Here is a 15,884-nt window from a genome sequence, read left to right on the forward strand (position 1 = left end):
AGAAGAAGAAGAACTGTGAGGTTTCGCGTCTCGCGCGCTTGTGGGTCTTCCTGTTGGATTGTAAAATGGCGCATTGTTGTCGCCGCCGTACCGAGTATATTTGATAAAGATTATATTTTTCATTTTAATTTTTAAAACGCTTGCGCAGATCATAATGTAATTTGTGCACAGAGCAGCAGTAGATTGACCAGAGGGGTTCATTCATTTCGTGCACACTGCGTCTTTGCAACAGCTTATCGTGTAAACATTGGTTGTTAGCATTAGCTAACTGCTAAGCTAATATTCGCTGCAGACCAGCTAAACAAACATAACGAGATGGGTTATTTAAAACTGATAGAGATCGAAAATTTCAAGTCGTATAAAGGAAGGCAGATTATCGGACCTTTTCACAAGTTTACTGCAATCATCGGACCCAATGGATCTGGTATGTAATGACAGCTAACATAAACTCGAAGCTAATGCGAAATGCAAACTGCTAGCTGTGCCTAACGGTAAACAGAGCTCCACAGCCCATAACTCTCAGTCTGTGCATAGCTGAACTGTACGGAGGTTCAGCTGTTGGTAGCGTGATGTATCGTATTGTTTCATATTCATATTTGCCACTAGAGTATTTATTTAAGTTTTATTTCGGTGTATTAATGGTTGTCAGTTTTGTAGAGTAGCGTACTTTATTTTAATTAAAGTAATTACTTTAGACTGCTTAAGCACTTATGTCGTATAGGCACTTAATATATTTGTAAACATTGGGGTTGGACCTACCTTTACACTAGAGAAAGACGAAGTCTTTCAACGGTCTTTTCTCGTAATACAGTGCAATGCATCATCAAAATTATCTGGCCAATACAACGTGTAAAAACTGCACTAATAGCCAATAAGATGCATTTTATTGCAGAACTGCTGTTTTGCACTAGACTGTACAAATAAAAGGTGAACTTTCCTATAATATTTACAGGACATGCATATTATCCAAATGAAGTCTCCCCATTCCATAGTGTACAACTAGAATAAATCAAAAATAAAATTTAATAAAACAGAGATATAAGAATATGAGATGGGATGTAAAAATTAATATTAGGTAACAAAGTATGTTTTACATAAAGGATATTAAAGCCTATATACAGTAGTTGCTGTTTATGTATAAAAGCAAGCAGCAACATGGTCTTAACATGTGTGTTTTCATATAAAAAGGTCCCAAAGTTTACTAAGATTTCAATGTCATCATAATGTTTGTAGGAAAGTCCAACCTTATGGATGCCATCAGCTTCGTGTTGGCAGAGAAGACAAGTAACCTGCGTGTGAAGACTCTGAAGGATCTAATCCATGGAGCGCCTGTAGGGAAGCCAGCTGCCAACAGAGCCTTTGTCAGTATGGTGTACCAGGAAGATAATGGAGAAGAACGTGCCTTCACAAGAGTCATTATTGGTACAAAGCTCCATTACCAACCGTCCTTTAATATATAATTAACTTTTGTTTTGAATAGTTGTCTGTGTGAGTTAAGAGACACTGATCTAGTAAAATTTGAATGCTTTTCAGCTGAATAAAAGGATAGTAGTAAAGCTGCATGGATATCAGTTTTCAAAAATTGACTCATCGTCTAAGAAAACATTTTTACACATGTTTGGCATTTGGTGGGTCAAAAATATTTAAAATCTGTTACATTTATAAATTGTGAATAAAACGCACTTGTTTACTATAGTATATAAAATAATGTAGTTTAATAGTATAGTATATATTTGTATATTAATATATATATATAGTATATTATTTGTGTGTGTTGATGATGAGCTAATGCTTGTTTTGTTTTTGGAATATGCACCAGGTTCTTCCTCTGAGTATCGCATCAACAATAAAGTAGTGGGCCTGCCTGAGTACAGTGAAGAACTGGAAAAACTTGGAATTCTGATAAAGGCTAGGAACTTCTTGGTCTTTCAGGTAAGATTTAATTCTTGTAAATGTTGTCAAGATCTTCTCAAGAGCAATTTACGCACAGGCAGTCTTTCATAGTACTCCTGTACTAATCCACTAGGTTATTTTGATTGGATAGTGCAGTAGTTTTTAGTGTGTGTGCGTGTGTGTGTGTGTGTGTATCATTGGTTTGAACGTGACTTGGCCAGTTACACCAGAGATTAAATTAACACCAGGTAACATTTTATTTGCTATTTCAAATCTCAGTTTTGTCTTTATTTCCCTTTAAGGGAGCTGTTGAGTCTATTGCCATGAAGAACCCCAAAGAGCGTACGGCGCTGTTTGAAGAGATCTCCCGTTCAGGAGAGCTGGCCCAGGAGTATGACCGGAGGAAGAAGGAGATGGTGAAAGCAGAGGAGGACACGCAGTTCAACTATCATCGCAAGAAAAACATCGCCGCAGAGCGCAAAGAGGCTAAGCAAGAGAAAGAAGAGGTTTGCCATTTTTACTGAGTCTGCATAGGACACAAAGTGTCATGATTAGTGTCTGTGGTTATTTGGCATTTACTGAATTCCTCCATACAGGATCCATTGAGTGGTATAGCCTGTTTCTACTCTAACTAATTTTAGGTAATATGTAATTCCAGATAATGTAAATACTTGTCATTCATATGAATGCACCAAATTTCAACAGTAAAAGACAAACTAGGAACTTTTAGCTAAGCTCAACATAAGCTTCAGTTTCAACTGCACATCCTGCATATAAATCCATCCCACATGTATTTATATAAGAGAGAAAGTCTGGTGTTAGGTGAACAACACAAAGATGAAGTAAAGATTGTTACACTGTAATCGGCAACAAATCTGTGTATTTCATATTTGAAATGACTCAAAAATAGCCTTGAAACAAACTTTTGTATTTTCATGTTTAGTTTTTTGGGTTATCTGATGGAAAAACCTCAAATTCTCATTGGTCATGAAATATGGAATCAGTTACATCTCTAATCATGATTTGCTCGCTTCTCTCTTTTCCTTCATTTTACCAGGCCGAGCGTTACCAGCGTCTTAAGGATGAAGTAGCCAGAGCGAGTGTACAGTTGCAGCTCTTCAAACTGTACCACAATGAGACTGAGATCGAGAGGCTGAACAAAGAGCTTGGACAGCGGAACAAGGAGATTGATAAGGACCGTAAAAAGATGGACCATGTGGAGGAGGAGCTGAAGGACAAGAAGAAGGAGCTGGGCAGGCTGATGAGGGAGCAACAGACCATTGAGAAAGAAATTAAGTAAGTGGCATGAAATAAAATAAGTTTTGACATTTAAAGCTTAATGCACTATTAGTCATTTGACTTACATTAAACGGTTGACTTGACTACAGGGAGAAGGACTCTGAGTTGAACCAAAAGAGGCCTCAGTACATCAAAGCCAAAGAGAACACCTCACACAAAATCAAGAAGCTTGAGGCAGCAAGAAAATCACTGCAAAATGCCCAGAAGATGTACAAGAAGCGGAAGGGAGACATGGATGAGCTGGATAAAGAGATGAGGGCAGTGGAGCTGGCTAAGCAAGAGTTTGAGGAAAGGATGGAGGAGGAGGCGCAGAGTCAAGGCCAGGATCTCACCTTGGAGGAAAATCAGGTCTGATGTGTGAAAACTATATTTTAGCCATTTTATTTTGAAAAAATACCAAATTAGTTACAGGATTTTAGTAAAATTATATTGTTTCATGAAATTGAAAAATGCACTCTTTGTCTCCCTTCTTCCAGGTGAAGCAGTATCATCGTCTGAAGGAGGAGGCCAGCAAACGCGCGGCCACGCTGGCACAGGAGCTGGAGAAGTTCAACCGTGACCAGAAGGCTGACCAGGACCGCCTTGACTTAGAGGAGAGGAAGAAAGTGGAGACAGAGGTAAAGGAGAGAAAAATGGAAAACGTGGGAAAAGTTTTATGAGCCAGAACAAAGTTAAAGGAGCTTGCAAAGAAAAGCGTCTGGACTTCTTTAAGTTACTTGAAGACGTTTCAGCTCTCATCTGAGAAGCTTCTTCAGTTCTAAGGTCAAATGGTGGAGAGTCCCAGATTTAAACCTAGTGGGAGTTTCCCCCCACAGAGGGACAAAAGGACCCCCTGATGATCCTCTAATCGCCTGAGCCAAGGCGTGAAACTGGGTGTGGGTCCCAATCAGCCAGGGTTTCGGGTGAGCTCTTTGTGAAACCTGGCCCCACCAAATCTGGGACTCTCCACCATTTGACCTTAGAACTGAAGAAGCTTCTGGGATGAAGGTGAAACGTCTTCAAGCAACTTAAAGAAGAACAGACGCTTTTCTTTGCAAGCTCCTTTGACTACGATGACCTGGATGACTGAGAACCTTCACAGACATATGAGCCAGAACAAAATTGATTTGATAAAAGTTGTTGTTTCTCTTTAGGCCAAAATTAAGCAGAAGATCCGTGAAATCGAGGAAAACCAGAAACGTATTGAAAAACTGGAGGATTATATTTCCACCAGCAGGTATGCTGCTCTTAATTTTGCATTGTTTTGAGCGGAGCTGTGGCAAACTTATTTTTATAGGTTTCTCTGGTTTACTGTGTGATTCACAACCTTCTTTCCCCATCAGGCAATCACTAGATGAGCAGAAGCGTATGGAGGAAGAGCTGACTGAGGAAGTGGAGATGGCCAAAAGGAGGATCGATGAGATCAATATGGAGCTTAATCAGGTACTCAATACACAGGAAAGAAAGAAATCAGCACCAACAACAAGCTGAATCTACTCTAATTGAGTTAGTTAATTTTTGCATGTGGTAACTCTGCTCCTAAAGACATCAGCCTTTTTCTATAGCTCATATTTTCCTGAACTGTACAAGACAAAGCATTATTTCTTTGTGTCAATCAGCAGACTTGATTAAATAAATGATTGCTTTGTGGGTCATTAATCCATGTTAGCTAGCTTGGGTAATACTGGATTCTATAAATTTCTTACATCTGTTATGGGAAGTGAATACGTCACCTATAGTAGCACCTCTGATGAATCCCCATATTATTGGACTGGTTTAGGTGATGGAGCAGCTTGGAGACGCCAGAATCGACAGGCAGGAGAACAGTCGCCAGCAACGTAAGGCCGAGATCATGGAGAGTATAAAAAGACTCTATCCTGGCTCTGTGGTAAGGCTCCTTTGGCACTATACCCATGCCGGGTCTGCTTTTCTTTTCTTTTTGGTGAAAGCATTTAAACATTGAGCATAAGAGCACTAAACAAACTAACGTTTACTGATTGTGTTTTCAGTATGGGCGTCTGATCGACCTGTGTCAGCCCACTCAGAAGAAATATCAAATCGCTGTGACTAAAGTGTTGGGTAAGAACATGGACGCCATCATTGTTGACTCAGAGAAGACTGGCAGAGACTGTATTCAGTACATAAAGGAGCAGAGAGGAGAGCCGGAGACCTTCCTTCCTCTTGATTACCTTGAAGTAAGTATATAAACTGAGAGCTTTGAACATAACATAATAAAATGATGTCCTTGATGGGTGTAGCCTGTGAGCTAAATTATCAGTCTTGTAAAACTTGGGGAATGGAAATTGTAGAAGCACAAAGCGTCGTCTGTCCATCCATACATCCATGACTCAGACGCCGTTCACAAGGTGAATTACTTTACCTACATTATTGGTTTGAATTTGATTAAAACGTTATTTAATTTGAGTGAAATGGTAAAACAAGATCATTTGTTGTTCTATGGAGACTTTCCAGAGAATTCTCATGGGTCACATTTTTAGGTTTGTGGGCAATGAGCTGTGAATTGTGATGGGTCCTGAACTAGATAAGCTACTGCGCTGCTGCAGTTCTGATTTTAAATCTCTGCTCTGCTCTGGAGAATAATATCCAGGGTTCTTACAGGTGCTTGAAATCCTTGAAAATAATATTGGTTTTTCAAGGTTTGAAAAGTGCTTGAATTTCAGATGTGAAACTATATTTCGTTCACTACAAATAACTATCTGACTGAATAGTTTTCTTATCAGATAGAGAAATAAAATGAGTCTCGATGTGTAAAAGTAAAATCTCTCTGCCCGCACATTACAAACACATTAAACAACTTAAAAATGATAAATGGCTTCAAGCTCACATTGACACCTGTGGGGCTCTATCAGCCACTGAGACAACAGACAGATTTAAGTGTTTTAATATATGAATGTTTCATACTTTAAGGCTGCCTGTTTATTTAAGGGAGATGAACAATACATTGTAATTTTACATAATTATACCACAGATGACAGATTAAATAAATATATTTTAGGTGGATGTTTGTCTTAAAGTCTTAAATGTTGAATTGAACCGAGTGTGTCATCTGTTCAAAGCCTCTCCCAGTCAGCGCTGTTCTCCATGCCTGTCTCACTGTACAAGATGTTATTAGAACAAACACTTTAAAGGTGACTTTAACAATAATACAGACAGCAGTGTAGTCAAACATCTCACAGTAAGTTTTATTGGGAATTAACTTTAACCTGTTAGGCCCTCAGGGGTTTTCTGAGCTTGCTGCTTGAAAATGAAATGGCCAAAATAAATGGAGTATTTCTCTGCTATTACAAACTACTATGTTAAAAAGTTACTGTGACTCAAACATATAAAAATTGGATTTTTTTTATTTTTCTCACCTAGATTTTTTAAAAAGTAACACCTTTGAAAATATGCTTCGGTTTACATTTAACTCCAGAAAATCATAAATCAAAATATGGATATTACCTGTGACAGTCCTCATGTCTGCACTTATATTTCTGACCTTGCGTTTTAAACAATTAAACTTGATCTTCTCCCCTTTGCCCAAATTTTTCTGGGTGTGGGTGCTTAACTAGTTAAAAACAAACAAACATCTGTCTCCTATTTTTGTGTCACATAGCTAAGAAGCGTCAATCGCTGATGAGAAGACTTATTCATTTGGCCTTGCTGTGTGTTATTGTGGTGTTTGGTGCAGTTTTCTTGTTAAGTGGAGATGAATATCTCTAACAAGTTGATTTGTTCACATTTTCACATCTTAGTTTTTAATAGAAATGTGTTTTTTGAGTTTGTACATATATAAGGCAAGCATTTCCTTTTTCAGTATTTTTGTTTGGTGCATTTTTCTCCGTTCTTACACACGGGGAACAAAAGACATTTAAGTCTACCTAAGATGATTTGTTTTAATCTTTATTTGGTCTCACTTAGTTAAACGAGTGAAACATGCATTCTTTTTTTGCCAATCTAGAAAAGCTTGAAAATTGACCTTGAAAGTGCTTAAAAAGTGCTTGAATTTGACCCTGAAAAATAGGTGCGAACCCTGAATATCCCTGTTGGGAGAAATTGAAGGTGATCAGCTGGATGATTATGTATCCAGATAATATTTTGTTAAAGTTTCTCAGAGTTGGTCGTCTCTTAAAATATTTGGCTAAAACAATTTTCCCTGCGGACGATAATGAAAATTCCTGCAACATGTTTTAATGTCATAGAACGAGCAGATTCATGGCAGGATGGGCAACATTGCTTTCTGCAGTTTTTAAAGCCAAAATTATACTTCCCTCTTTATGTTTGTTTGTTTTTTTTTTTTTTTTTGGGGGGGGGGGGGGGGGGGGGGTTAAATGTTGTCACGCCTATAAAGAATCTGTATTCACTGACAATTTGAACCCTTTCTTTCCCTGCAGAGGTTCTTTATATAAAATGCTACTTAACTCTAATATAATCCCAACCTCAGGTCATTAATGTTTTTCTTTCCTTAGTGCCGTTCACACTGTAAATATTGTCTAGAAAATCTAAAATGTGTCTTTTCAAAGGTGAAACCAACCGATGAGAAACTCAGAGAACTGCGAGGAGCCAAACTGGTGATTGACGTGATTCGCTATGAACCTCCCCACATCAAAAAAGCTCTGCAGTACGCTTGTGGCAATGCTCTGGTCTGCGAGAATGTTGAGGATGCGCGAAGAATTGCTTTTGGAGGGCCATACAGGCACAAGGTACTTAACCTAATTTAAAGATGGATGATTGGATGATTCATAGATGTGAGAATGCGTAATAACTACTTCTACCTATTAACTTCTTATTCACCGGTGTCCAGACGGTAGCCCTGGACGGTACTCTGTTCCAGAAGTCTGGAGTCATCTCTGGAGGTGCCAGCGACCTGAAAGCTAAGGCCAGACGATGGGATGAGAAGGCAGTGGACAAGCTCAAAGAGAAAAAGGAGAAACTCACTGAAGAGCTCAAGGTGACTTTAAATATATGACCCACATCAGAGAGTTTGTTGGGACGTCAGATTTTTAGTAAGAGTCACCATGAAGCACTTTATGCTGACTAACCTCTGACTAAAATAATTATTTTATATTCCCTTAATTATTAAATGAACAATTCATGAATATCCACTTAATGTTGATGTTTTCCTCTGCAGGAGCAAATGAAGGCCAAGAGGAAGGAGGCAGAGCTCCGTCAGGTGCAGTCTCAGGCCCACGGTCTGCAGATGAGACTCAAGTACTCGCAGAGTGATCTGGAGCAGACAAAAACCCGTCACCTCTCCCTCAATATGCAGGTACGGCTCAGTAACAGCTTTCTTTCCTCTTACCGTTAGAAACAGTGACCCTCGCATTAAATGTTTTTCTGTTACTCTGTGATACAGGAGAAGTCTAAGCTAGAGAGTGAATTGGCAAACTTTGGCCCTCGCATCAATGACATCAAGAGGATCATCCAGTCCCGTGAGCGGGAAATCACTGACTTGCGAGACCGCATGAACCTGGTGAGACTGGCACAGAGTGAGCTGCAGTTAGAAGTCCGTTTATGAACGTGTAACATTGCACAACATTGTTTCTGTTTCCCAGGTGGAGGATGAGGTGTTTGTGGAATTCTGTAAGGAGATTGGAGTGAGGAATATCAGAGAGTTTGAGGAGGAGAAAGTGAAGAGGCAGAATGAGATTGCAAAGAAGCGGTGAGTTCAGTAATCCAGTCACTTCTGCTAATAGTGAATCTGTCTCTGGTTTGTTGAAGCATAACTTCATTTTTTTTGTCTTAGTCTTGAGTTTGAGACTCAAAAGACCCGCCTGGGTATCCAGTTGGACTATGAGAAGAATCAGCTGAAGGAAGACCAGGAGAAGGTCATGATGTGGGAGCAGACTGTGAAGAAGGACGAGGCTGAAATCGAGAGACTTAAAAAGGTGAAAACAAAGTTAGACGATGAAAATGTTTTGCCCTTGATTTTGACATCACTTTTAATCCCTCTCGCGTGCTTTGTAGGAGGAGCACAGACACATGAAAATCATTGACGAGACAATGGCCCAGCTGCAGGACCTGAAGAACCAGCATCTCACCAAGAAATCTGAAGTCAACGATAAAAATCACGAGATGGAGGAGATTCGCAAAAAACTGGGGGGTGCAAACAAGTCAGTGACTGCAGACATATGCACTTTAGTTGTTTTTTTGTTTTAATATCCTCTTAATATGATTTTATGTTTGAGTGAGTTTGTTCTACAAACAACTTTTTATTATTCCAGGGAGTTGACTCAGCTCCAGAAGGAGGTCACTGCCATTGAGACCAAACTGGAGCAGAAGCGCAGTGACCGTCACAACCTGCTGCAAGCCTGCAAAATGCAGGATATCAGGCTGCCTCTTCGTTCTGGAACAATGGATGATATCAGCCAGGGAGAGGTACATTAACAAAACCATCATTGCTCTAACTGTAATTCCATTAAGACCGAAGCAGAAAACGACAGCCGTCTTTTTGTTTTCACCGTTCAAGGGGAGTTCCCAGACGGATGAGTCCAGCAGCCAAAGGACATCCAGCAGTGTTTTGGCCAAAGAGGCTCTTATAGAAATTGACTACAGCAACCTGTCTGAAGACCTCAAGGTGGGTCCAAATAATATTATAAAAATTTTCTTTACACATTAAAATATACCAAGTAGGAAAACGAGCAATTTGCAGCAGAGGTGATCTCTGTAGCTAAAGTCAGATTTTGTACTTACATTTTGTAGATGCATGTAAATTAACCCTTTAAGACCTACCATAGAACCAAGTCCGCCAGAGCTTATATTATATTTTTACATGCTGTGGAGCCATTTTTGGGAGCATTTCAAATTGCTATACATCAATACAACCATTACAGCCTAGATTTTAATAATATGTATGAATTAAGTGCATAGTGATTACATAAATTGCAAAAAAGTGCAATAAACTACAAAAAAATTGAATTGAAATTGAAAATCGTTTTTGTTTTTTTAACATATATTTCTAGTTAGAGAAATTTAAGAGGCTTATCCCTCAAAACTGTAAATACAAAAAAGTTGCACAAAATAGTTTCCCACCACAGGAAATTTATTTTGAGTGTCTTCATAGTTTTATTTTTGAAATACACCAATTTTTATATACTGCAGGAAAAACGAAAATAAATATTATAATGCAAATTTGCAAAATAACAGCATATGCATCAAAATAAACTATTTTCAGCAGTGCAATATGAGTCCTAAGCATCCCAGAAACGATACAGAAAGTCAGAAAGTCAAAGATAACTTTTAAAAACACCAGTATAGGCTCATTGAGGCCCGGGCGGTAAAAAACTACATTTCCGCAAAAATGACGTCACTTCCGGTTTTGGGCAGGTCATGGCGGACATGCGATAGTTCGCGCTGACGTCTATTCCAACATAGGAAGTGTTATGAACAGCTGATCAGATCGGCAAAGCGTGTTTCTGGAATATTATGTTTTTGTTGCTGCAAGTGCTTTTTATTTAGTTTTTGCAAAGCTATATGTGGAAGGAAACTGTGACCGAGGACAAGCTGATGGCATAAGATGTAAGTACAACTCCTCTGGTTTCATATGCAAAAAAAATTATTGCGCTAGCTCACGTGGTTGCAGAGCTACCGGGATTTAAAAATAGTTATGCAAAACAGAGCGTGCCCGCTCCGACCGGTTTTAAAGGGTTAATACATTTATTCTTCGATCTTCCTAAAGGATGCACTGTCAGAGGAAGAGATCAAGGCTGAGACGAACACACTGCAGCAGCGTCTGAATGAGCAGCAGAGCATCCTGCAGAGAATCAGTGCGCCCAACATGAAGGCTATGGAGAAGCTTGAGAGTGTCAGGGACAAATTCCAAGAGACCAGTGATGGTGAGATGGCAGTCTCGTGTTAGAAGCTGGGGTGAAATGTGGAAGGGGACAGGAAGTTGAAGACCTCTTGTTAAACTTGACAAGAGCTCGTTCCTCCAAAACTGTGGAACGAGCTTCCTTTAGAGATCAGACAGGCCAGTTCTTTATCTGTTTTTAAGTCACTCTTGAAAACCCACCTCTTTACCCTGGCCTTTGACACCACGTGAGATGCTGGTTTTTAATTTTTAATTTTAGTTGTTTTTAGGTGATTCGATGCTGTTTTATCTTGTTTTTGTTTTAATATAGGGCTGTTTTAATTTTATGTTTTATGTGTTTTATTTATTTATTTTGCTGTTTTCTGTTATTCTGTTGTTTTAACTTATTTTCTGTACAGCACTTTGTTCCTGTGCTGGGTATTTTAAAGTGCTTTATAAATAAAATTGGATTGGAACTTGTATCATACGCTTCTTTTGGTTTCCTTTCTTTTTTCAGAGTTTGAGGCTGCTCGGAAAAGAGCCAAGAAGGCCAAGCAAGCCTTCGAGCAGATCAAGAAGGAAAGATTTGATCGCTTCAATAACTGTTTTGAGTCCGTGTCCACCAATATCGATGAGATCTACAAGGCTCTGTCACGCAACAGTAGTGCTCAGGTATGTTTTTAGAGACTTGCCACATTACATATTATGTGTGGAATTTGGTACATGGTCAATTTTATATATATCCATTTGTGCATGTGCCCAAGTTGCGTTTACCAATCAGCGTATGTTTCTTCTTTAGGCATTTTTAGGTCCAGAAAACCCAGAGGAGCCATATTTGGATGGTATCAATTATAACTGTGTGGCCCCAGGCAAGAGGTTCAGACCAATGGACAACTTGTCAGGAGGAGAGAAAACTGTTGCCGCCCTGGCTCTGCTCTTCGCTATTCACAGGTGAAACAAGGGAGATGTGCAGAGGAATTTTTAATACACGTATGACTTGACGGAAGTTGACTGTTTACATCTTTGTTGCTTCTCCGTAGCTACAAACCCGCCCCCTTCTTTGTGCTGGATGAGATTGACGCGGCTCTGGACAACACTAATATTGGCAAGGTCTGTTTAGAGAATAAATGTTGATATAATGAGCTGTTTGTTTGTTTTTAAATGAATATTTCTTGTGATTTTAGTGCATTAGCCTTAATGCTTTCTCTTTGTACCTTCAAGGTGGCCAACTACATCAAAGACCAGTCAATGGAGAACTTCCAGGCCATTGTCATTTCTCTGAAGGAGGAATTCTACACCAAGGCAGACTCTCTCATAGGTGTTTATCCAGAGGTGAGTCTTTTTTTTTGTTTTTGAATTAGAGACGGATAAAATCCCCAAAGAGCAGATCAGCTTAGATCCAAATGAGTACTACTTGAAGCACCACTTAAAAAGTGCAGCTGTGTAGTTTCAGCATTGTTTTAAGACAAGAACGCTACCATAACAAAACCACAACAAAAAAGAAGCCATAATAACTGAATAAAAGTAGATAAAGATCAAGCATATGCATTGCTTCGTGATATTAAATTTAGCCCATAACATAATGCACATTATTATGTGTCATATAAGGTTATGCTATAGATAAATCTTTATGGTTTGTTAAGAAAATGCATCATTTTTCATATAAACTCTACTCTAGCACTCACAATACGCCAGTGTCACGAGACTGAGACATGTATTGACTGCACCAGATGTCTCCTGCTGAGCGTAATGGCTGTTGAATCTATTCGCAAAGCAAAGAAGGAATTTACCCAGGATTCCCCAGTATGAGCTAATGTCTGCAACAGAAACTCCTAATCAAAGATTCTCTGGATACAGTTATGTATTGACGGTCACAGTTTCTGAGTGGGTGGCTCATCTGTATCTCCAGCATGCAGGGTCATTAACCTGTTATCACCCGAGTATCACACAGGCTGCGTTTGTGATTTGGCCTTTAAAATGATAAAATAATTCTCATCTTTCAGGAACCATTTGAACTTTGCAGTAATGTGAAGAGCACATGGTAAAATCTGTCTGTTTAGACTGTGAATGCTTTGTGTTACCACGATACACCAAACATCCCCGTGAAGCCCGTCTTCTCTTCTTTCTGAAACCGCTCGGAAAAAAACAAACAAACAAAATAAACAGAAAAAGTTCTGCTTCTCTGCAGGATATTCGTTGCACATTGTACTTCCTAATATTGTATTGTGACCTGTGACGTGTTTTAAGCTAAGCAAAGTGTTGACCCAACCGGCGAGATGCATTTCTGAGTATTATGCATATAAAGCTTTATGCAAAGTACTAAAATATAGCCTTGAGATGGCTGAACTTTCAGTAGTCAGGCTGTTTTTAGACGTTAAACTTCTGAACCTGGAGCTGAGACAGCAATACAATTTCATTAGATTCATATAACACTTTAAATTCTTCATATACAGACATGCAATAACATTCTCATCATAAACCACATGCAGTGTATCTAAGAATTAAAAGATCCTGTTTGATATTTGGCCAATAAAACCTCAGCATCTTGAGCTGTGAAGTCAACGCTGATTCGAAACGATGAACTCATTTTCTTTTTTTCTTCCATCAACAGCAAGGAGACTGCGTCATAAGCAAAGTGCTAACCTTTGACCTCTCGCAATATCCTGATGCCAACCCAAATCCAAACGAGTAAGACTAGCTCTCCCAGCACTGGTATTTTGTGAAGTTGGATGTTTCCATGGTTACTTTTTCTGGATTGCTCATTGTAACCTTGTAGTCACAGATGATGTATCCATTAGGTCTCACATGTTATTTCCTTTAAAAAAAACAAAAACATTAGAGTAGTGACTTATTGAGCTTCAGTTGTTTTATTTTCTTTATAGACCGTAATGACCAGGATGTATGTACATTTATAAAAACCAGTCCTTTATCAGTTTTCCAATATAATTGTGTGGGGTGCTTTTTAAGAAGCTGTAGAATTTGTATCATGTGGTTAAAGTGTCTCGAACATCCCTAAAGCCAATTTTTGTTTTCATAACTTTTATACTGTTCATGGCCGTCTTTCCAGCTGTGTGCTTTAAAGCTCTTGCCCGTTTCCTCTTCTCTGTACTTAACTGCAATTTCATATGTGCGCCTATGTTTGTTTGTTTTTTAAAGCTTAACGAGGAATCTGTTGTTACAGTGTGATGGATACATTCCCATGTGCAAAAGCTAAATAAAACCTGCAGTTAGCAGCAGCAGCTGGCAGAGCTGTTATGAGATCATGGAACTGAGGCTATTACTGCTCTGCTTTTTTATTCCCTGAGTAATATTCTGAATCAACTTTGGTAGGCAGAAAACTCAGCATGAGTCCATGCTGAAACTGCTCAGCCTGTTTTATCGATTGCTTTGCTTCAATAAATTTTGAATTATTTAAACTCATTTATCTTGTTTACTTCATAACACATTCTTGCAACTCATGTGCTGTTTTGTAATTTCATCGGGCTGTTTTTAAAGTAGCTCTCATATGAATATGTTTGAACCGATCCTCAATGTAGCATTTGATTTGCTGCACTAGTTTATATTCCATAAGGGGGAATAGGGCTTTGGTAGGCGAGGCTATTTATAGTCCTTGTTTTCACACAAACGTCTACAGAGGCACCAATGAAAGCGTTCACTTTGCTTCTCAGTAAAGCCTGTGTCTGCATTAACTCGTTGCAAAAGTATATTTCTCTCATTAGTTTTGATTATTTGAACACTCATAATTTCGTTATCAGACATTAGTCATCAGTGTTGGGGAGTAACGGAATACATGTACCGCCGTTACGTATTTAAAATACAAAATATGAGTAACTGTATTCCGTTACAGTTACCGTTTAAAAAGGTGGTATTTAGAATACAGTTACTTTGTTGAAATAAATGGATTACACGGCGGTACTTCCCTGTTTCATATTGTGGCGGGTCAGGACTGTTTGGGTTTTGTTTGACAGCTACGTTCTGTTGTTCCAGGTGGCAGCGTTACGATTGCCATGGTTACAGGGTGACGCTCTCTCTCTGCATGTTTCCTGGGTGAGAGAGGCCTTTTTGTTGTTGTGCTAAGCTAATAGGCAGAATGCTACAGGTATAGCTCTAAAGAATGTAGCATCATAAGCAGTGTAGTCCGTGCTGCAGGGAGAATGGACTGCCATACACGTTATGTGTCTGTGAGCGAGGGAGGGAGAAAAAGGAAAAGTACGAGCTGTCATCGAGCAAAAACGGGAGCTGGAAGCATGTAAATATAATAATAACCACTGCAGCCAAGAAGAGAGCCTGACGAGCCCAGCTGTAAGTAAGCTATTAAGACTCGACTGTACACCGTGTTCGTGTTTTCCTCCAAAAACAATAAGTTCCGTTGGAGCAGCCTTTCAACGCCTCTCTCTGTCTCTCGCTAGCAAAGTTGACCCAGACAACAAAGTAAAGCTAGTTTTCGGCTATGAGCCGACACAGAACCCACCGTATTAGCCAGAGGTCCCTTTACTACGGTTCGGAGCCGCAGACCTTCAGTAACAGTAATAAATCACAGCAATAGTACATTCATGTAGTTGTAAACAGCATGATAATATATTAAATAATCCAAAGTATTCAGAATACGTTACTCTCATTGAGTAACGTAACGGAATACGTTACAGAATACATTTTGGGGCATGTATTCTGTAGTGGAATACATTTTAAAAGTAACCTTCCCAACACTGTCAGTCATTAAATAAAACCTCGAGAAGTACACTTTTTGGATGATTTATTGTTTTTGCCAATCGTGAACATACCAAAGTAAAACCAACCCTTAGTGGCACAGATTTAGAACTGTAGAATTATGATGGGAGGATAACTCAAACTACTAGTATCTCCATAATTTTAAACAATAAGTATGCATGACAGCAGGTCAGAGGTCAAACAAAACAGTCCTGTC

General features: G+C 39.1%; 1 protein-coding gene across 1 annotated transcript; it reads left to right on the forward strand.

The window, feature by feature from the left end:
* Positions 1–59: 59 nt before the first annotated feature.
* On the forward strand, positions 60–14,376 carry smc1a (structural maintenance of chromosomes 1A). Its single transcript, XM_085146895.1, has 26 exons — positions 60–424; positions 1,234–1,422; positions 1,820–1,932; positions 2,196–2,399; positions 2,951–3,189; positions 3,282–3,540; positions 3,669–3,809; positions 4,326–4,408; positions 4,515–4,614; positions 4,952–5,059; positions 5,181–5,366; positions 7,695–7,874; positions 7,976–8,122; positions 8,303–8,440; positions 8,528–8,644; positions 8,727–8,833; positions 8,918–9,059; positions 9,139–9,284; positions 9,396–9,549; positions 9,641–9,748; positions 10,850–11,006; positions 11,478–11,632; positions 11,760–11,911; positions 12,001–12,070; positions 12,182–12,292; positions 13,572–14,376. The coding sequence occupies exons 1-26, from the start codon at positions 316–318 to the stop codon at positions 13,650–13,652; spliced, it is 3,696 nt and encodes a 1,231-aa protein (XP_085003021.1). The 5' UTR covers positions 60–315; the 3' UTR covers positions 13,653–14,376.
* The last annotated feature ends 1,508 nt before the right edge of the window (positions 14,377–15,884 follow it).

Source organism: Neolamprologus multifasciatus, chromosome 20 (assembly GCF_963576455.1).
Source record: "Neolamprologus multifasciatus chromosome 20, fNeoMul1.2, whole genome shotgun sequence".
Classification (NCBI taxonomy): Eukaryota; Metazoa; Chordata; class Actinopteri; order Cichliformes; family Cichlidae; genus Neolamprologus; species Neolamprologus multifasciatus.